The 22,372-nt window shown below is 40.0% G+C and overlaps 1 protein-coding gene across 9 annotated transcripts in view; it reads left to right on the top strand.

Annotated features, from left to right (window-relative positions):
• The window catches only part of MACROD2 (mono-ADP ribosylhydrolase 2), a 741,850-nt gene that overhangs the window by 521,628 nt on the left and 197,850 nt on the right, over window positions 1-22,372 (top strand). The window contains exon 7 of one of the 9 annotated variants that reach the window (XM_061364764.1): window positions 13,358-13,815. The exons of the other annotated variants lie outside the window; for them this stretch is intronic. Coding sequence (XP_061220748.1) covers window positions 13,358-13,474 — 117 coding nt within the window. The 3' untranslated portion in view covers window positions 13,475-13,815. Of the gene's footprint in view, window positions 1-13,357; window positions 13,816-22,372 lie in introns of those variants that run through there. 9 annotated transcript variants of the gene reach the window in all.

Raw genomic sequence — 22,372 nt, 5'->3', positions numbered from 1 at the left:
TTGGTGTAAACTGTGCACATTGCACGTTTTTCTGCTAATGAAATTCTGAACTTGTCAGAATGGTTCCAGTGAGCCCTTTCTTTGCCCTTATCCAGCCATGAAAGAGAGCTGGTACCCAATGATTTTTGTTTTGGGATGGTTTGTTGGTTGGGTTTTTTTTTCCTTAAAGCTAGGTGTGTAAGTTAGAGCCGAAAGCAACCTCAGGGTGCGGGGCATGTTTTGAGCTCCCCTCTGGGATGTAAACACAAATCTTTCTGTCCTGATGCAATTCTTATTGGAGCCAGTAAGATATCTGTGCTATTGCTCCTACATTCATCCTAATTCCTGGCTTTAGGCTCGGTTAAATGCTTCTTCAAGGGCATTCAAGTTCGTGAGAAAGTTCTTAATGGGAGGGGGGAAGGAGAAAATAGAGAAAATATGCAATAGTGTAAGAAAAATAGTGAAATAATGAAGGGAAATGTTTAATAGGCATTGGTCATGGCTGTCAATTCTTGCATCTGTAGGGATTCTGTGATTTTGGGATGTTTTAGGTGGTAGGTTGGTATTTAACATGGAATAATAAAGAGTGGCCGTGCTCGTGGGTCTAATGAAAGCTACCCTGATATTTTAGTTAGAAAAGATGACCATGGGATAAATCATCCATGGATTATTTCCTTGCTGGTTAAGAGCTGTTGACTGTGCACCTGTTTGAGATAAAAAAGATACTCAACACCCTGACTTGCAGGACACAGCTGCACAAGCTGAATGGGAGCCAAGAGCCATTCATTCATACCGGCATTAAAAAGCTTAGCAAGCAATATGGATTTTAAAGTCCACATGACAGATCATGGATTGCTCTGAAAAGCCCTAAGTCCAGCGATTTCAGTGATGCTTTGGGAAGTGAAGGCTACTTGAGTATCTACCTTAACGAACAAATCAAGCCTGTAGCAAAGTAAAATGTGTAATTCATTCAATTAAGGAGCAGTAGATTACTGTGAGTCTGAAGGCAAGAATGCAAAGTGCAAGTGGGTCTCACACGATCCAGTGCAGCAGACATAAAAGGAAAGAAGATTAGTAAATGAATGTACAGAGTTCTGAGGATTCTGAGACACCATAGAGGGAATTGAGGTACTCAAATAGACAGTGTCCAAGTGTGGGCTGGATTATGACAACAGATAAATTTGTGATAGGGAGACGACAAACAGAAACTGAGGGGGTGGAGGAGGGTTACCTGTGTAAAATAGGGAGGTGAAAATCAGCTGTCCTGATTGACAGCATATTCTGATTGCCCCTGTAACGAGAAGATTAAATAATTATGGAAAAGAGAAAAATGAGGAATTGAAAATAGGCGCTGAGGAAAGGCAGGAGAAGCAGTATACTTCTCACCTATAAATAAGTATGCATTGACAATAGAAATTTCTAATATACTATAGGAATTAACTAAACCCAAAAGCATCGGAGCAGCAGTAATTGTAGCAAGTGAGAAGAAAGCAGGAAGACATTAAAGAATTGTAACAACATGAATGTGTTGCGTATCTTCGGAACAGAAAGGGCAGCAAGTGTAGAAATTAATGCAAAAAGAGGAAAAACCCCACAGTTCAAATTGTTTTGAACATGAATTGTGTCATAGGAATTACAATTGCTGGAGCCATTATGAATGAAGAGTAATGATAAATGGCAATGTATTGAGTTGGGCACAAGTGTGCAGGGTGACTCAGGGTGCACCACTAAACTCAGTTTAATTTAACATCTTAATGATTTTTGAAGAGTACATAAACAGCTCATTAATTATATTTACAAATGATACTACATTAGGCAGCATGGCAAACACTAGAAAAGGACAGAGATGTATGATGACAATTGATTACAGACACTGCAACTATAACCTCATCCAGCATTCACTTAGAGCACCAGAAGGGAGGTTTTGCCTCTACTGCAGTGGAAGAGAGGTCAGAACCAGAGCTGACAGCTACAGTGTAATTCGGCATGGGAGAAAATGAAGTAGCATATGGTGGAGAAAAATAAGCCAGTCTGCAAATAGGCAAAAGGGAGAAGCATGCTGGAAAGCTAGCATAATGAGGAAATAGTCTCTAATAATAAGCCTCAAATTAGATCTACTTACAGCAGTCACTGTTTTGTTTCAGTGTTGCATATTGTTGAGCTGCCTATAGAGACATGATAGATGCCATGGACATTGTAACTTCTGTTCAGAAAAGGGCTGGGAGAACAGGAATAAGGTTTGGACTAGATCAAAAAACACGTGTGTGTAGATGACTTCTGTATTGAGGAAAGGGAGCAATGATCTTGAAATACTGTGAATTGTGAGATGTAGCTTTATGGAGGGGGGAGAAGGATATCATTATGCATATGACAACATGATAATTAAATGGTCTAGATGGTAGTGATTTGGGTTGTGTTTGTGTCCAAGGTGTCCAGGTGTAGATGAGAACAACTTTGTGCTGTTGTGGAAGCACTGAAATCTTATCTGAAAATGTTATAAACTCAGTATATAAAAAATCATCATGATGGGTAAAGCCAGAATTGAGACGATGGACTTACAGAAAAATGCCAGACAGTGTGATTGCCAAGGCTCATAATTTACCAGCAGCCCAGCCATAGGTGAGGATTGGTTGGACCAGATGATCCTTGAGGTCCCTTCCAACCTGGTATTCCATGATTCTCATAACCATTAAGGCAGAAGTAAGAGCCTCAGGAACATTATCTGCAGGATTGTTCAGTGAAATCAAACAGCCCCTGACATTTGTCTCCTGTGCTCATCTTCCCAAATCTGTCATGTTCCATATAAGCCTTCAAATTCCTATCTGCTATTTTCATACAGGAGTTTGTGTGTCTCAGGTCATCTGCTCCATCTACCTTTTAGGTTACCAAAGTAAAGTTCATGTTTGTGTTTGTCCTCATTAGCTGGCATCCCTGAAAACACCCGTTGCTTTTTCATTCACACTTGTTTATGTAGCTGTGCCCCCTGTGGGACACTTGAGCATTTCTCTGGCTGTTTGTGATGTCATTGGTGCTGGGTGAAGCTTTGTGTTGGATGAGTCTTGTTTATACAATCCTCTGTCTGGTTAAGAGGATTCTTGAGACATTGTTTCTGTTTATCTGCACTTAAGTCCATACAGATAAACAGCAGGAAAAATATGTAAGGTAATACAAGGAGTTATTCTAGGAATAAATAGTTATCATTTAAGCAAATTAAGTTTCCTCAAATGTTCATAATTTCCTAATAATGTAAACAATTGTATTTTGATGTTGGTCTCTAACACACTAGTAGCGATTGCTGTCCTGCAGCAATTAAACCTCATCTGCCTGAAACACAGCAAATACATTATAGGCACCGATCTTCACTGAAAGAAGAAATGATAAAAATAGCTCAATAGTTGTTTTTCTGGGTTTTCTGTATTGGTTTTCTAAATAAGAGTCTTGCTAATTAATTGTTAGGTTTCCAGGCAGACTGGGGAAGCTGCAATCACTGTGTTCAGGGATAAATTGGTCCCCTGTTTATATGTTGTTTGAAAGTATTTACTCTGTGTGCCCTGGCTTTTTCGAAGGACCTCTTGTCCTGCTTTTCTTTGCGCACACCGCTCTGAAGCCATCCGATACCCTGCAAGTTTTCTGAGCATCATTCAGACTTGCTCCTGGTTAAAAAAATACAACCCAAAACTTAATTAACTGATGTCAATCAGAGCCAGGATTGCAGCTAAACAGACACTTCGTGAACTACAGAAAATAGAAGAGGATGCTGTACATGGTTGTGGGTAGGATCCAAGTCTAGTGCGTTTGCAGAGAAGGGAACCTGGTGTTGATCCCTTGCACAGAAGGCTTTTAACCACAAGAAGAGTACCTGCCACTTACCTGTTTACAGCACTTAAAGAACCAAATTGTCTTTTTAATTGGTATTTTTCACCTTTAAAAGGAAGCTGTACTTCTGATATGCTGCACTGTTTCTTTGAGCTTTGTTTGAGTGAAGACATACTTAGCCTCTGTGCTGCCTGAATCTTCAGTTGTAACTCTGAGACTTGAATTTTTAATACCAATTTCAAACCCAGAGTGTCCTCAGCTCCTCCTATCCTAAATTATAAAAGTGACAGAAGGAGAATTTTACTTGATTTGTAGAAAGGCATTTAGAATGGTGTACTAAAAAGTATTGGTCTAACAGATTGATTTTACAATCTTGCCTTTACCTGCCTTGTTCTCTCATCATGCAAAGTTATGTTTTAGGGAAAAGTAAAGCATTTTTTCCTATTTTTTATTTTTAAGGAAAGATCTCTTGCTGAGAATGTTGCCATAGCAACGAATTATAAGTCTGAAATTCCTAAAGCTTAACTTTATTCTATCATCTGGGTTTCTGATATAGATTCATATCCATCAATCAGAAGAGTTACTTTGGAAAGAAATCTCTGCAGCGTCATAAATCTACTTAATTTGTTTCTTTGAAACACTTGTTTAACTTGTAAGCAATGACACGACTGATCTTACATTCTCAAACTCTGTTTTCTCTCTAGCTCAGACTTCTTCCTGTTTTTATTTACTTTCATCTTCTCTTAAAGATTTCCCAGATAATATCTCTGATAATTAATGTACTACATCAAGTTTTTTAAGTCTGCTTAATTACCATGTAGGCTTTTTACATCTGCATCAGATGAGGAGGTTGTGGTCTTTCGATTTGGCTACAGAAACTGCTATAGCTGACTGTGCTTTCATTAACCCAAGGGGAACCTGCTGCTTTGTGCTGCAGGTGCCCCCAGCTCTTTCTTCCAAAATGATCTAGGCAGATTGACTCTCAATCCTGTTTCCTCAATGAGGATTTTATTGAATGAGATGTATTCAGCAAGATCAAGCGTAAATCGTTGCACCTAAACAGAGATGCTCATTCGACTGAGAAAGGTTGAGGAATAATTGTAGCCCTGGGCAGAGATTTCTCGGAGAATAAGCTGGAGTTTGTAGTGCATCATACACTGAAAATGAATTGGAAATATCACCGTGTTGTGGGGAAAACCAAGACAAAAGCAGCTATAGAGTGACAGCTAAACAGGAAAGATCCATGAAGCTACCTGTTGCCCCACTTAAGCAGAGCAAACTGGACTACTGTATGGGGAACTGGAAGACAGGGTTTCAGCTGGGGATGATTATGGAGTTAGAAACAGCACCGAGAGTAGAGTGTAAGAAAAAGTTGTTCAAGTCCACAGAATAGAAAACTTAAAGGTGAGAAGAAAAAAAAGCATCATGAGTGCATAAAAGGCTATTGAGGAGTATTGTTGTTTGCTGGGGACAGAAAAAGGAGTTTGAATTCATAGGAATGGAGTTTTAGGTGAAAGACTGAGGAATTTCCTATTAGAAGGATGATAAAGTATTGGGAGAACTCTTTAGGGAAGTTAGGGCTCCACCAGTATCTGTACATGGGCCACCATCAGAATTTGTTGAAACCCAGGCTTTTAATACATGAAGTGCTGCTACAAGGTTGAGCTCCAGCAGCAAGGCTGTTGCAAGCCTTGGGACAATTGGCAGGTAGCTTGGTTGCTGCAGGAGCTGGCTGTACAATGCAGAGACACATTAGTTTATGTTGCAAGCAGAATTCCTTTAAAAAAAATGGCTTTAATTCTGTTGTGCTTTTGTTTTGATCACAGTTGCACAAGGTTTTCTGTTTCTTCTGCCTCGCCAGAATGCCACTGGGGATGGTTTTCCTGATGAGATAAATGCCTTTGATTGCTGTTTTTCCTACCGTCTGGCTACCCTTCCTTCTCACTGCTGAGGGTTCTGTGCAGACACTGAGAAGATAACTAGCTTAGGGTGCACATATAACATGTGCAATAACATTGAGACTCTTGTACTTTTCTGTGGGTTTTAATAATCCATTTAATTTTTGTTCCTGCCACTTATCTATTCAGTATGTATTTCCTGGGACAAAGTGGATTTGTTTTATTGGATGCTTGAAATACATTACAGTGTTTGTTTCAGACAGGGACAGGAACTGGGCAAGTGCATGAATTTCTACCAGCCGACAGATCTCAGAATGCTGGGGATTAGATGCTGCATCAAGCGACATTAAGATAGGACAAAAGCCACTCCACTCGCCTGACCACAAATAACTATGTAGATAGTATGAAGAAATAACAGTGGTGCTTTAATAAACAGATTGCATTGCGAAGGAGTCAATTCTCCTTTTTCTTGGTCTGTGATGTTACTGTTGTAGCTGCCCTGCAACAACAGTGATTTTTGTGATGGGAAGAGGGAGAGAGGTTAGTTGGTTTTTGTTGGGTTTAATGAAACACTGATGATACACTTGGAAAAAGGATGTGAACTGGTAGAATAAAAAAGAAATGTCTTGCTCAGGAATAAATTCTGCAAGTTTGTGTATGTGATGGGTGTAACGTGGGATAATTTGCCAATCACCCTGTGGGAATCCTGTCCTTAAAGGATGAAACTTTCTAGAAACACTGCCTGTTGGCTTGATAATTGGGGAACTGTCTCATTAGGGAGGACAAAGTACAAATCTGTCTGACAGTGGACTGCAATACTGGTTATATGAGACAGCTCATAAAAGCTAGGGGTTGTTGGAAAGTCTGCACCATAAAGTGCAGGGGAAGAGATTGGTGTTTCTGTACAGAGGAAATTGTAGTGGGGGAAAAAAAAAAAACCTTCATTTTGACTGAAAAGAAATAAAAGTAGACTGGGGGAATTCTTATTTGCATGCAGATCTCAGCTGTCTGGAGTCAAGTGTACAAGATGCTTGTCATTATTTGAGTAGCAGGTTCTTGTAATGGAAATTCACAGTGGAAGTTCATGGCATATACGATTTCCTAACAAAGCCCATAGAGCTGGCAGGCTGTGGCCATCAGGCTCTTTGCAAAGTCATTGCTATCTTCCAGCTTTACTTCCTTTTATTGACTTATTACCTGTAATCTTGCTTGCAGTTTGTAGACTTTTTAGGAGGGCTTGTATTGGCTCTTTAAGGACTGTCTGTGTGCCCAGAAGGTGCAATCCCTGTAAACATTAATGGGAATCACAACAGCCACAATGGAAAATATTAGTTTCAAAAGGGTGAGATGTGTGTTTTTCTGACGTGGACTGCATCAGAATGGCTCTCTCCATCACCACAAGCAGAGTCAAATTGTGCTGACCTTAGAAGCCGCTTATTCACAGGTTTTCAGGCTGGAGGTACCCTCCGTGACACCTAGAAGTGTATGAAGGCCTGTCTGGCAGATAGTGACTTGTCACTACCAGATTTTCTTTTCTTTGCAATTTGATGGTGAGGAAAAGAGCCCGTGATGCTGCAGTTTAGCACTGCTTTGTGCTCGCAAGGTCCCTGTCACTTGACATTTTTCATCTGATAATTTTGAGACACTTCTGCACATCCCATTTGTTTTTTCTAAACTTTGCCTTAGTTTAGTATGAAATTTTTATCTGTTTTTTTTTTTTTACTTCAAATGAGCCCATTTTTCAAATAGCAAATTATGTTGAACAACATTTGTAATATTTACTTAGCTAAAGCAACAAAATCAAAAATTAAGAGCATAAATTTTCTGCATCAGACGGGCATTGTAATACTTAACTAGGTTAAAAAATGAAGTATTTCATTACAGCATAATATCAGTTTAGGATCAGAGTGAATATATTGGGAAGTAGCTCTGGAAAATAAACTGAAGGGGCATGTTTTCATGAGCCTTGTTTGCCAGCTTGTTAAATATGCTTTTCCTGAATTGCTGGTAGTCGCTTGGAGCCACACACATTGCACAGGAATGAATGTTATTGCATAGCTGCGTATAAAGAAACCACAGTGATCAGTAGTTGGCTACAAACTTTATACCCTTACCTGAGAGGTTTTAAAGTATTATGCCAGTATGATGAGGTCACGTTATCTTTTAAGGCCTGTACAGTGTAATTCAAATCATAGAATCAGAGAAATAATGTAATTGAAGTGATATAACTGGTAGTTCAGTACTATATCCTGATGGAATATTCATTTCTTTCATCTGAAAAACTGTTCTCACTAAATATAAACCACATGCAGTCCATATCCAAGTAAACAGTAGCCTTATTTTTGTAAAGCTGATTTCCTTATCAGCTCCTGGTGATGTCTGACGATTAGGAATTTTGTTAAATTGGGATAATTGCAAGTAAGGGATTTTTCCTTCTATACTTTTCCTAGAAAAGGATTCTCGAAGTTACAAGGCAAGAACACACATTTCTGTAGCCTGCAGTTAGCTTGAACATTTACTTCGCTATTTGTTCTATTCACATTGGAATATAGAATATGTTGCACTGCAAATCTACTCTTCGTATAAGGAAATAAATTGGCATATTGTTGGGTTTTGTGAGTTGTCAGATCTGTCTGAACTTCCCTTGACATATACGGGCTGGATTAAATCTTTATGAATTAAATCTCGACCTGTACCTGTTCTACACAACCAAGCACTTTTCCAGAAGAGGATCAGACATGAGACAATGTGTTTGGTGATACCAAATGACATAGTTTGGACAGAAAAACTGGATGATTATCTGAGCTGAGAAAACTTAGCATTGAGTCAGAATTATGGACTGAGGTGTCTTTCCCTAAGCATGTACAGTTCTTTTCCCTTGTGCACAAAACAAGAGGAAACCCAGAAGTGTGTCAGAGCCTGTAATGAAAGGTGCCTACAGCACAAGCCCAGCAACTTCTTATATTTACTACCTGTTGGCATTCCTTGCTGTGGAATTTGTCCCTCCCTGAGTCAAACATGGACACACCGGCTTTGTGCGGGAAGCTTTGCTGTTATAGTAGTGCTTCAGTTCATCCTCCTAGCTTGTAAGCAGATGATGCTGTTTCAGTGTGATCTGTCTGTGCTATTTGTTTCTGCCTGCCCTGTATTCATCTCGGGCTACCCCTGTTAAATGTGCTTCTTTGTGTTTTGAATGTTGGAAGCATATTGTGTCCCACCTTGTCACATCCCTGAAGCTGAACCTCCAAGTGTTTGTGTGATCCAGAAACCTTTGTACCTGTCTGCTTCCTGCAGAAGGAGGAAATGCTGTCATTAATGATTCTTGATGTTAATCTTTAATCTTCCATTCAGTTCTCATTTATATCCTTTCTGAGTCCTGTTATGAGTGTCTTTTTCAACTTGGTAATTGCAGATCAGAATTTTGCTTTTAAAAGCAAAACACATAATGGTACAAAGAATTTTCAGAGCAGCCCTGCAGAGAAGGATTTGGGGCTGTTGGTCAATGAGAAATCTAACATGAGCTGGCTTCAGTGTGCACGCACAGCCCAGAAAACCAGCTGTATCCTGGGCTGCATCAAAAGGAGTGTGACCAGCAGGTCGAAGGAGGTGATCCTGCCCCTCTACTCTGCTCTCGCGAGACCTCACTTGGAGTACTGTGTGCAGTTCAGGTGTCCTTAACATAAAAATGACATGGAACTGTTGGAACAAGTCCAGAGGAGGCCATGAGGATGATCAGGGGACTGGAGCACCTCCCGTATGAAGACAGGCTGAGAAAGTTTGGGCTGTTCAGCCTGGAGAAGAGAAGGCTGCGTGGAGACCTCATAGCAGCCTTCCAGTATCTGAAGGGGGCCTATAGGGATGCTGGGGAGGGACTTTTCATTAGGGACTGTAGTGATAGGACAGGGGGTAATGGGTTCAAACTTAAACAGGGGAAGTTTAGGTTGGATATAAGGAAGAAGTTCTTTACTGTAAGGGTGGTGTGGCACTGGAATGGGTTGCCCAGGGAGGTTGTGAATGCTCCATCCCTGGCAGTGCTCAAGGCAAGGTTGGACAGAGCCTTGGGTGCCATGGTTTAGTGTGAGGTGTCCCTGCCCATGGCAGGGGGGTTGGAACTTGATGATCTTAAGGTCCTTTCCAACCCTAACTATTCTATGTTTCTATGAATTTCTTCATATGTGCTACATACAGACATTCCTGTTTGATGTCCATAAAACATCTGTTTATGAATTTCCCTAATCTCTCTCTGTCTCCCTTTTGTTCTGTATCCTCATGTGTGTGTGTTATTTCACTCCTTTTGAATCAATTACTAGGGGTCAGAGGTGAATTATATTAAAGCAAATTGTATGCAGCTGTAACTAAACCATCAAATACATAAAGGTTCTTATTTGGTTATCTCGCAACTCTTTTCTCCATTGTCCTGACACAGAGATGAGGAGTGTGAAATATAAACCAATGTAGTATTAATATCTTCATGTTCGTAATTCACCAGTTCACATAATGTAGCTCCCAGTTTGAAAGTAAGAAAGCCTGTAGCACGTATCTGGATATTTTCAAAATAAAATATAAAAAAATTGCTAAAAGATGGTAATAATAAAATAAAAAAAAGTTTAATGAGGCCACCAGCCATTTGGTGGTTCAAGAAACATATTGCTAAAAAACTGCGAGGTGGCAATGTTGGCACTGCTTCATTTAAATAAGCTGTCATCTAAGAGAATGTATATCCATCATATTTCATTTCAGGACTTCACCTCCAAAAGCTAATGACATTAATGACAGCTAATTCTCCTTAGGCCTGATGATGGTAGTGACTACAGCTTGTAATCAGGCATTAGAAACAGCCCACTTGATAAATTTAAGGATGCTGAGCCAAATCACCTACTGCACTGTTGACTTTAATTAATATTGCTAATGATGGATGTTTTTAAAAGCAGGAACTGTTGGTGTTCTTCATCATCATCTATTGTGCATCATTTCAGTGGTGCATCTGTTTCCTTCATTTATAGCTGAGGGGGGAGGTACGGGACATTTTGCCATTGTAATATGTTTGGCCTAAGCTTGATTTGTTTTTCAAAAGGCCTAATCTAGTGTCATAAACACCATCTGAAGGATTTCTGCAGGTACAAGTGACAGTCGGTATAACCTATCTCATTCTAGCCTAAATACTCATGAACCTTGGCCAAAAAGAGCTCTGTCATCACTGTACCAGCTGCAGTCTCTGAACTGGGTGGCTTGGATGTGTTACTACTATTTATCATCGTATTTTTCCTTTACAGTGCAGATGTGCTTTAAATAAATGAAACCATTTTTCTTTATTATCTCCTTGTTAAGAAAACTAGCCCTTGCATTTTCCCAAGTGTAGGGCTTCTCTGAATAAATATGCAAAGTATCATTTCACAGAACGACGTTCTGCTGAATCCCTTTGTACGTAGTTCTGCCAGAGGAGGGAGAGCTGAGATGGTTTATAAAAGATGCGTGCACCTTACAAGTCTTTATGAGGTAGTCTGGGGAGACTAATGGAATGCTATCTAAGTGTCAGGGAGATTTTGGTTAAGTGACAGGCTCCAGAAAAGGCTTTGGAGAGTAAAATACAAAGTTAAATTCTCAATAGTACCTAAATAACAGCCTGAACTTAATAAAAGCATTTCCAGCCAAATAAAATGTTAGATAGTTTGGGCTGAATCATGAAAGATTGTTAAAGATAACAATTCCCTTGTAATTCTGACTTGTGAATAGTACCTTTTTCAGTGGCTAAATCCGAAAGGGAGAATAGCAAATAGGCAGGAATACTCAGGCATGAATGCAACATAAGTATAGGTCAGGAAGAAAAATCCTACCCAAGGCAAACTTGCAAATTGTATGAATGATTGTGGAGAGGGCTAATTAGAAGCAGATGCTTAGATCTTTGGAATTACAGTGGGAGTGGTGGCAGGCATTGGAACAGCTGAAGTCAAAGACTGTCTAAAAACACTTAATACATCTGCCATGTAACCGTCTGATGTATTGTTATGTGGGTGATGCTTAAACTATTAAAAAATCATAGAATGGTTTGGGTTGGAAGGAACCCAGAGCTCATCCGGTTCCAATTCCTCTGCCATGGGCAGGGACACCTTCCACTAGACCAGGTTGCTCCAAGCCCCGTCCAGCCTGGCCTTGAACACTGCCAGGGATGGGGCACCCACAGCTTCTCTTGACAACCCGTATCAGTGTCTCACCACCTTCACAGCAAAGAGCTTCTTACTAATATTTAATCTAAATCCATTCTCTGTCAGTTTAAATCCATCCCCCCTTGTCCTATCACTGCATGCCCTTGTAAAAAGTCCTTCTTCAGCTTTCTTGTAGGCCTCTTTTAGGTGGAAGGCTTCTATAAGGTCTCCATAGAGCCTTCTCTTCCCCAGGCTGAACGAGCCCTATTTTCATAGGAGAGGTGCTCCAGGCCTCCCTCTGATCATCTTTCTGGCCTCCTCAGAGCTCACTCCAGCAGGTTCAATTCGTCCTCGTGTTGGGTGTGCCAGAGCTGGGTGCACTACTCCAAGAGGGTGTCTTATGAGAGCACAGTAGAGGGACAGGATCATCTCCTTCGACCTGCTGCTCACACTCCTATTGCTGCATCCCAGGACCATCCAGCAAGCTCCTTATCCACTGAGTGGTCCATCTGTCAAAACCCTGCCTCTCCAGGTTAGAGACAAGGATGTTGTGTGGGAGAGGATCATGTTTTGCACAAGTCCCTGTAGATGACGTCAGTTGCTATTCCTAGAGAGAGTTACAGGGTGCTTCCTGCTTGTGCGTATGTTTTTCAGCTTAGTGTGTGCTGAAAATGTGATAGTACAGAGGTCAGCAGTGAGATTGAGGTGTTTGCATGTCTCATCTTAGTATCCTCTAGTCTCCCAAAGAGGTTGAATTTTATTAGAGAAATGGTGGCTGATCAAGATAAGTGTCTCTCCAAAAATCAGTAAGCAAGAGTTGTGCTGTTAGTAGTTCTTGGATCTTTCCTTCAGTAGGAAGAACTGGTTTATATTGACAAAAAGCATTAACTGTTATGAATGCACGTACAGACCTTTCCCTTGAAAAGGTCTTTGGAAGCCTTCTGTGTTTCTAGACTTTAAGTGGTTTTGTTCTTTTCCTTTCTTTGAATGGCTTAGGAGATCTTCTATTGTAAATCCTGTAGACATAAAGGAAAGCGCTATCCTGAAAGATTTAATATTAGTAATGAGCTAAGTTCATGTCAAATCATAGCTCACTTAAAATAAGAATGGGATTTTTATCTATACAATTTCAGAAGGCATGAAATCTGTAAGTAAAGGCCATGTGTCCATTGGGCCCCTTTCCTATTTTCCCAAGGTTTTTCTAGTGTTCCTAGTGTGTTTATTAAGCTCTTCCAGAATATGTTGTTCTCACATTTTATACTCAATATTAAATAAATCAAACCCCTTTAGAGCAGCAGGCTCTCTTAATGGTGAGTCGCAGGCTTGCAGCTACACCACTATCCTCTTCTGAGTTATTACCAGGAGAATTAAGACCTTTCAAGGGCTCTTGAACACACCGTCATTGAGCAGTTGCTGGGTACACATTAGGAAATGTTTGTTTTTACAAAACCAAAAACTATGCAGTTGTTTGACTCCCAGATAGACTGATCGTGAATAATCGTAAATGTGCTTTTTTCCCAGCCATTGTGGGTAAAGAATTTGGACTCGGCCAAAGCTATTGGAGTCAAGCTCCTGTGGTGTGTAACTGAACTACATCTCGTAAACTCTCAGCACCTAAACAGACTTCAGTTGGCATAACAAATGCAATCAATAAGTAATAATCAAATTTCAGAGTGGAGAAGGGCAGGCTCTGTAAATGTTCTGGTACATCGCACATCACTGCGTTGATGTCAGAAAACAGCACCAGTGGAAACTATCATAGAGGGGCAATATTCTGCAGAAGAGTGCCAGAAATTTACATAATTTGCTATAAATTTTCATTTCTAATGTGACATGGATCATCACATACTTGGGTTTCAGTGCAGAAGTGCTCAGCTGTTGCTGCAAGCCATTGAAATGTGCTTATTGAAGATCATGGTCCCTGGCTTTCAATCAGTTCAATGTAACAAAAATGATTAAAGGCTTGCAAAAAGTAGTAATTTAAAAGACAAAAATACTGGAATACTTTGATAGCTAATAGGCATCTTTTGCCATAAGGAGTAATGATGGACAAAGCCCCAGCAGTGGAAGAGCTGCAAATAATTGGAGACGTACAGAGGGCTAACCACAGGAGTAAGCCTGCCTCATTCAGCATGCAGGGAAATAGTTGATGTGGGTAAGTTTCAGATTCATAAACCGTAGCAGGTAATACGATGTGCACAGAAAACCAAGGCTGATCTTCTGTTTGCTTTATTTTGCTCCCCTTGGTTTTAACCTCTTTTCCTAGCAAAGTAGCATGAAGGCTTGTTTGTTTAGTTGACAGGTTAGTGTGCAAGAGCTTCATGGAGGAAGCTTTACTTCCTCTTTTGATTGACTTAAGGTTAAAAACCTTGGCATACTATTAACTTGGATATATTCCTGTAGTCATGACCAGTATAGAAAAAGACATTCCTAAAGGGATAAGAAGTTCAGTCTAGAGGTGTTCTGATGATGGGATCACTGACAGAAACAGAGTGAAAAAATAATGCCATTTAAAGGAGATAAATATTAAGTTATCAGAGTAGATAGATAATCTGGTTGCAGAACGTAGTTTAAGTCGCAATACCTTGGAACTGGATGGAGGCAGAACAGATAGCAGGTGTTATTTTATCATTATTATTATTTGTTTTAATAAATCCTAGGTCAAAGTAAAACAAAACCTGGGTGTTTTGCGAGAAGCCTTGGGAAGTGACCTGAAGATCACAGCCTTTGTGTAAAAGGCCAGGATGAGAGGCTGGTGAAGAAAGAAGAAAAAGGGAAAAGACAATAACGTTTTACCAAGTAAATGGACTACTTGGAGGTTTAGGTTTTTCTGTGAAAAAATAGGCAGGTGCGGACAGAGGCAGACTGGAGGACAGGATGGTTCCACACAAAGCAGTGACATGAGTGCCTTGGTGACCCTATAGAGGCCACATACATGAATATTAACATGGCAACTGAAGTTTACTCCTCTTTGCATGACACAGCTGTCATGAAACAGGTATCTCTGAATCCTAATTACTCACTTTCCACCTGTTATTTAACTGGTGTGGGCTGGAGGAGTGTGGAAGCACACAGGGATGCTTGTAAAAATAGTAGGGACTGTCAATTGAAATCATCACCTGACTCATTAATGCAGCCCTCACAGCAGCGGGAGGAAAACTGTAACTTCTCCCTGGTACATTTGGAGTCAGTAATTAGTCGCTGACACTGTCAGTGTTGCACTAATGTTTTTATAGTAGCTCTGGATGAGCTGTTCTTAGCTGACTTGTTGCTGCATTGTAGAAACTTGGTCTTTTGTCCATGCTGAGCTTTGAAATGAAGCGGGTGGGAGAAAATCCTAGGCTTTTCTCCTGCAGTTGGATAGGAAAAGCCTGAGCTAACAGGCTAGCGTATTCTGAGCATCGACTACTGCACATGCTGCTGAGTGGTGGGGCTCTCTGAGTAAGAGTGCTGCCTCTATATGTTTAGCACAACATCACGATGCTGTGCATCACCATCCTCTCCAGTGCTCTTCGTGTGAAGGCTGCCACACCAGACTGGTTTCTTAGCCTGCTCTTGAGGCTGCTGGAGTGCTGGCTGCTATTTCACAGGGAGAAAATGTTTTCTCTTTCCTTGGTCCCTGCTTCCTCTTACAGTTGACACAGGAGGTTAAAGGTGAGATTACAAATACATTACAAGTGTGTTATTGTAAGATGCTTTAATGCATCTTACACATTTTCCCAACAGATGCACATTTCCACATTGTTGTTATTTTTGTCATTATATAGAAAGCATTTAAAAGAGGATAGTTTTGAAAGGTCTATTTACAATGATACCAGTTTGTAAAACAAGCACAGTAGCTTAACCTGAAGTATTTTTAATTGAGGGTGTTCTGTTTTGTTTTTTATGTTGTTAGCCAGATAAATGGAACAAATGGGGAAAGGCTAATTGACTTACCTTGCTCAGTTTATCAGAATGCTTTTGATAACATTTGACATCATTTTCTTACATGGAATGGAGAAGGGAGAGTGGTGGAACGTTTTGTTCTTCCTGGTGTGTTATTTTTGGGAAGTGTCTGGGGTGCATTTAGATAAACTACAGTGCTAAGTCTGAGCAAGAAAGACCTAAATATCCAGTGAATTACTCCTATTTGCACTGAGAAATTAACTGTAATTAGCATTCAAGTTTTAATGATATTGTATTTGTGAAGCTGATAAGGCCTTTGGGACTGTGATTGCAAGAAACTTCTATTGTACTATATGCAAATCCAGCCACTTAGCTTTAATTAGGTTGAAACCTGGAGCAATTATCAGCAGTTGCTTTAGTATTAATGAGCTTGACAGGGCTGTCCATCATGGTGTTTTATATGATTGAGAATTAGAATATTGAATCCCAGTTGGTTCACTGTTCAAAGAACTTGCAGCCTTTGTCAAGCAAAACCATTTCATTTGGTATGCCATACATTTTGTTAGTTCCAGTCATTGGAAAGACTGAAGTCCTTATAAATTTGTATAGCTGCTATTTTCTGCATGATGGTTCCAGAATATGAGAGAATTTCTTTTAAGGCATTCATTGCCAATAAAGTTTTAAATAAGAAATGGTTCTAAGAGCAGTTAGATGGTTGCAATGTAAAATTTAGTTTCTTGACAGCCGAATAATACAGTTTATGATAACCATTGACTACTGAGTTTCCTCAGAAAATAAGCTGATGTCTTCTCTTATGTGATGGTGTTGGATACTTCCCTTCACATCCTGGTTTTAGTAGGGAACAAGAGAGATGTAAGGGCAGGAGAGGAAAAGCGTATGATACCTAGTACCTTTAATGTGTTATATTTCAATCTCAATGAAAGCACCAACCGTTAGTGACTGCTTTTGCTGTTCTTTAATGTCTGTGTATCGTTGCTGGGTTTTTTTTTTCTACAAGCCTTTAAACAATTAGAATAGACGGTTACTGAAGCTATATATATTTAAAAAAATACCTGAAATAGATGCTTTTTATTTGTAATATTTTTATTGGGGTTTGATAGACAGCAAAATACAGTTGTGAACTTTCTTGTGCCCTCTCGGCCAAGGCTGAAATGAAACCGTCAATGGCATTTTTAGCATCTCTCAGTATTCCTTAAGATGTGAAAACTTTATTGCACTGAATGACAATGCAGTGCCGTCTAAACCACCAGCCACTACATCATGAAATGCTTAGTCACATCTGTATTGAAATACTAGAGGTTGTGGGTTTTTTCAACAAAGGTAAGAGACTGGGAGCATTTACAGAACTTTATTTTATGAGGTGCTGTTGAACAGCACCAAGTTAGAAAGTGCAAGGGGGGGGCAAGCATCTTCTGGGGGGTCCTACCCTGCCATCAGGACGTGCATTTAGTTCCTTATGGGGATGGGGGCTGCTGCCCTCACTGCAGGATGGGTTTTTCCTTCTGCTGTGGGTTCAGGTTGCCTCTTGTCCCTGTGTTACTCCAGACCATCTGTCACTCACAAGACAAAGCCTGGTTATGTGCTTAACATTGGAAGGATCATGTTGAGAAAGAAAGTGTTGTTTTTTGGGTAGAAGGTCAACTATAGAAAGTTTTAAAAGGGTAAATAACAATACATGTTCTAGATCAGTATCTCTGACAGCTAAATACTGTGGGGAAAATAACATACTGAGTCTCAGTTGTTTGTAATTCAAAGTAAGCCAGCTAGAGCTAGATGGAGCAGAATTATGAATCAGATACAGGCATGCTAGTACCAATTTATTCCTCCAGGAAAAAAGAGCTTCTAAACCACAGGCTTTTTGGTGAAGCTGTGATTTTTGAGCAGAGTTTAGGTTAAGTAACTAATACTGTGTCATGCAGGCATTGGTTTGTTATGCAGCTGTTGCATAGAAAATGTACTGTATACTGATATTCTTGGTGATTTCATCTTTGGGAAAAGGCTAGTTAAAGATCATCAAATAAGTAATCCAGCTGGCTGATTAGAAGCCCTAAATTAGTAACTGGATCTCAAATCGTCACCCATCCCCTTCTGCCTGTTGAGTCACTGCTCAGACTGCCCATAGCAGGGCCAACTTTGCCATAATCATATGTCACAGTAATCTATAATTCACACAGTGTCTGGTAATTCAAGCAACAGACCACTCAGGCTACTGAAGGGTGAAAGACAGCACATAAGTTACTCACCTTAATGAGGCTTGTTTGAGCTGTGCTTTGCCAGTTTATTATTAAACAGTGAAAATGGGTTCTGTTTTGCCCCTCAACCCTCTGGCATGAGAGGAAATTCAAAAATTGCTGCATATATCATTTCCTTATTGATACTTTCCCTGCTATTAACTTTATAATGATGCTATATGCATTTTTCAGTGCCTAAATTACATACAGCGTTCATTCTTCAAAGGTTTGTTTTTTCTCATCTTTTTCAGCAAGGAACCTGTGATTTAGTCTGTCCCTAATTCGCTCTGAAGGTTGCGTGTGGTTACAAGAAAAGGACAAACTGTCATTGCTTTCAAATGCTGCTGAGCTTTTAAAGTATTTTTTTGCATGCAGACCATCTACTATTAGTATATTTTTATATAGCAAAACTTATAATAATTAATATTTAACATTTGTTATCTGTATTTATGGTTCCTATTAGTTATTATATTTATAAAGATAAAAGACCCATAAATTACCAGTGAACCAATCCCATGTTAAGCTATAAGTTACTCACCCAGTCAGACAGTGTTTCTGTTGCTGTTTAGGGCTCTTGTTTATGTCCTATTTCTCTTTTATATTTATAGCCATTCATCAGCAACAGCTTTGTTTAAATGTTGCAAATAGGTGACACATTTAAGCATTTCTTAAAGCCTTCCAGCAGCAGGGTGTTTTTTGTTGTCTTGTTTCATTTTCATGTTTCACCCACTTTAGTTGCATTTCTGAAATCCTGGTGACAGGGACCTGGAGGAGGGAGGTTTGGTTATTCTGTATTCTGTTTATTTTGTTTTATTTGAAAGTTGGAAGGGAGCTTAACATTAACATTTCTCTTAGGAAAGATTCTTGCTTGCTCTCTGATCAGATGTGAGCCATATCAAAGAATCATCACTCTGAACATAATAAAGTTTGGAAGCAGGGATTGTATTTGATAGGGTGCCATAGGCACTTCAGAAGATACAGTGTTATTTGTTCTAGATATAACTCTTTGGGTTTGCTTACATCAAACCTCTTTGCACTCACCTAAGTGGTAGCTCTGATAAGTTCCCCGGTAAACAACCCAAGGTCATTGCAATTCGTTCCCACAAGTCGCTTCTCGCGGCAGAGCAATCACTTGAAGGCACGCATTTGTTACTTAGCAAAGAGCAAAAGCGAGATGGGCCCGTGTGGCTGCTATAGAGCAGCTTTGATCTTCTCTTTCCTAACAACAGTGCACAATGGTAATTACAGTTCCCTTTAAAACATGTTAGAGAGGTAGGATAATAAGTGAAAAGGGAATTTTCAGTCATTTTCTGTGTCGATGAATGCGTTATTAACTCCCAGTGATTTTGCAGATGCTATTTCTGCCAGATGAGCCTGAATGAGTGGTGCTTGCCAGATCAGCTATTTAAGGAACTCTGTTTTCTGCACTCAGCAAGGGATGGTTCCAGTCAAGTCGAGTTGTAAATGAGAATCTGGGAGACGGGGTGTCTGTTCAGGCTGCCAGGGTATTATATCCCCCCAGCTCTGATGCTTTTCCCCAGAGCAAGACCGAAAGCCCTCCTAGAAAACTCCCATTTTGATTAATGCAGCCTTGGCTGCCTGGCTTATTTCTCCTTCATGGAAGTGCAGTTAGCTTTGCAGATGTGTCCAGGCGGGACAGTGAAACTGAGGAAGGCTGCTGAGAGACAGTCCCTTCTAAGACAGTGTGGAACACTGCATGTGGATATCAGAGCACCAACACATGTAAAAGGTGCCGCATGTTTTGTCTTTGTGTGACTGACTGGGGTACCTTCTGGTCTCCTCTATGATGTACAGTATGTGAAATCTGAATAAAGATCTTGTGAGTACGACTCCATCAACGTTAAAACATTGAAATATGGAACCACAGAATGGTTTGGATTGGAAGGGACATCGCACAATGCTCTAGTTCCAGCTCCTTTGCCACAGGCAGCGACACCTTCCACTAGACCAGGCTGCTCCAAGCCCCTGTGTCCAACCTGGCTTTGAACACTGCCAGGGATGGGGCAGCCAAAGCTTCTCTGGGCACCCTGTGCCAGGGACTCAGCACCCTCACAAGGAAGAATTTGTTTCCTAGTGTCTAATCTGAATCCAACCTTTTCTAGTTTAAAGCAATTCTCCCTTTATCCTACCACTACAGGCCCTTGTAAAAAAGGCCTCTCTCCATATTTCTTGTAGGGCCACCTTTAGGCACTGGAAGCTGCTCTAAGGTCTTCCTGTAGTCTTCTCTCCTCCAGGCTGAACAAGCCCAGTTCTTTCAGCCTGTCTCCATAGCAGAGGTACTCTAGCCCTCAGAGCATCATTGTGGCCTCCTCTGGACTTGCTCCAACAGGGCAATATACCAGTCACTCGGCAACTGGTTAAGAGAAAACCACAAAAAAAGAGAAAAATTAGGGCTTTACAGACTTAAAAAAAGGTAAGCTTTAAAAATTGGCCTAGCCCTACACTGGGTTGTTGGTTTCCTTCTTTTTTTTTTTTGGGGGGAAGGGGTGGGGGTCGGGGGTGGAGTGTGGAGTGTGTGTGTTGTGATTTTTTTGGTCTTTTAAAGTAGTTTGATTTAGGGTTTTTTTAGACCAATTCCATGTTTAGTAAAGACTGTAATGCAGTTCCGGAGCTCCTATAATGTATCACAGCTAAGCAATCAGTTTTGAGAATCCATGGACAGTATTGTGTACTGAAAAATGTGTACATTTCAGAATGACTTCAGCACGAAGCTTAGTCACGCTCTTTGAGTACCTTCTGCCTAGCAATTTTGCTTGATTTCTTATAGGCAACCAGAAATGCAGTTTTATGGGTTCAGGAAAGATTATCTAAACTAATGGCTTTTTGGAGCTCTGCTGATAATGAATGTGAGAGGGATTTTCTTGATCTTTCTTTATTTTTTTTCTTTTCCTGGATGATAGTGCAGGACTAAACCTGCCTTTCTCTGTTTCATACAGTCTTGAACGGTTGTAGCTCCTGATATGCTTTAGTTGTTATTCTCCATGGATGTGGTGAAGGAAGAAAATGACAGTGAGTCAAAACGTTCATGGGATGCTGCAGAGTCTTTGTTCTTATTACATGAGAAATGTCTCGTATCTCAGATTTATAATTTGAAATTTGTGTGCTGTAAAATTCAAAGCAAGGAAAGAATTTATTGAGCAAACAGATAACAGCACCTGTAGCAACGTGATGACTGCAAGGTGTTTCCCGTGTTATCTTAAGATGTTGATTCTTAGGTAACAAAACCTCAGTTCCCAAGAGATTTTTTACTTATATCAGTTGTGTACATGAATGTTTCAAAGAGAAATTCCTTTGTTCTGGAGCATTTTATTGTCTATTTTGATATAAAATATATGGCAGACAGGTAAATGTAAGGTAAATACATTTAATGTTACCATTAAGTCGAGGAATTGCTCTAATATTTTTTTTTCAAAGTCACAATAATACTGGAGATACTATAAAGATAGATGTTTTCTGATGTAGGTCTTTTCTACATCATTGTATTAAAAAGTAGATGTTTTCTGAAAGGAATGCTTTGATCAGATATATCCTGTGAAGGTAGTGCTCCTTTCCTTTTTAGGATTCAGTTGCAGAATTCTTTCTAATGAAAGCACCAATCAAACACATTTCACAGGACTTAGAGTTGGATTTCCTGCTCTTTTCCTGAGCACTATGGAATTTAAATAGAAATTAAATCCTTCCTCCTCCATTTAAAGCATTTTCCTGGATATCTTTTACTTACATTTAGCGTCTCAGTCATAATGTTAATATTTCACTTCATTTCTTTTTTTGCCCCTTGGTGTATCTAAGGTCCACACAAGTGATCCAAGGGTTTTACAGTGGAGTGGCTTCAGGTGAAAACCCCAACAACCTAATCTTAAAGCTGCTGCAATAAGAGCTCAGCATATTTGATGTGTAATTAACTTCTGGTTTGAGTTGGTAGCCAGAACAGTTACAAGGAAGCATACATTGCTTGAAACTAGTGTCGGAGTTGAAGCCATGGAGCTGGTAGGAACAAACTGTTGGCACTTTACACTGTGGACGGAGTTGGTTTACTGCAGTATGTTTTTTGTATGGTGTGGGTTGGTTGTGTTTTCATTTTGGGGTTTTTTTTTTGCAATTCATGATCTATTCCTCGAGGGTGGCCATAGTGCTGATGCTCAGAAACAGTGATGTTCTCTGGATCTTGACATTTAGGTGTGAAATTCTGCAATCCATACTCGGATCAGGAGACTGCCACTGAAATATTCTATGTTTTCCTTGAGATGTTCTTAGGTAACACATTATTGTGTAGTAAGGGATGGATGAATTCTCTGGGGTGGATGGCGTTGTCTGTTCCCTCTAGGTCATTACTATTAAGTAAAAAGTATGTCAACACAGGTCTAGAAGCCCATTTCAT

This window comes from Neopsephotus bourkii, unplaced genomic scaffold (genome assembly GCF_033783945.1).
Source record: "Neopsephotus bourkii isolate Nb327-2 ecotype Australia unplaced genomic scaffold, CSIRO-AGI_Nbou_v1 NB_1250, whole genome shotgun sequence".
Classification (NCBI taxonomy): domain Eukaryota; kingdom Metazoa; phylum Chordata; class Aves; order Psittaciformes; family Psittacidae; genus Neopsephotus; species Neopsephotus bourkii.
This window is presented reverse-complemented; position numbering and strand designations above follow the sequence as displayed.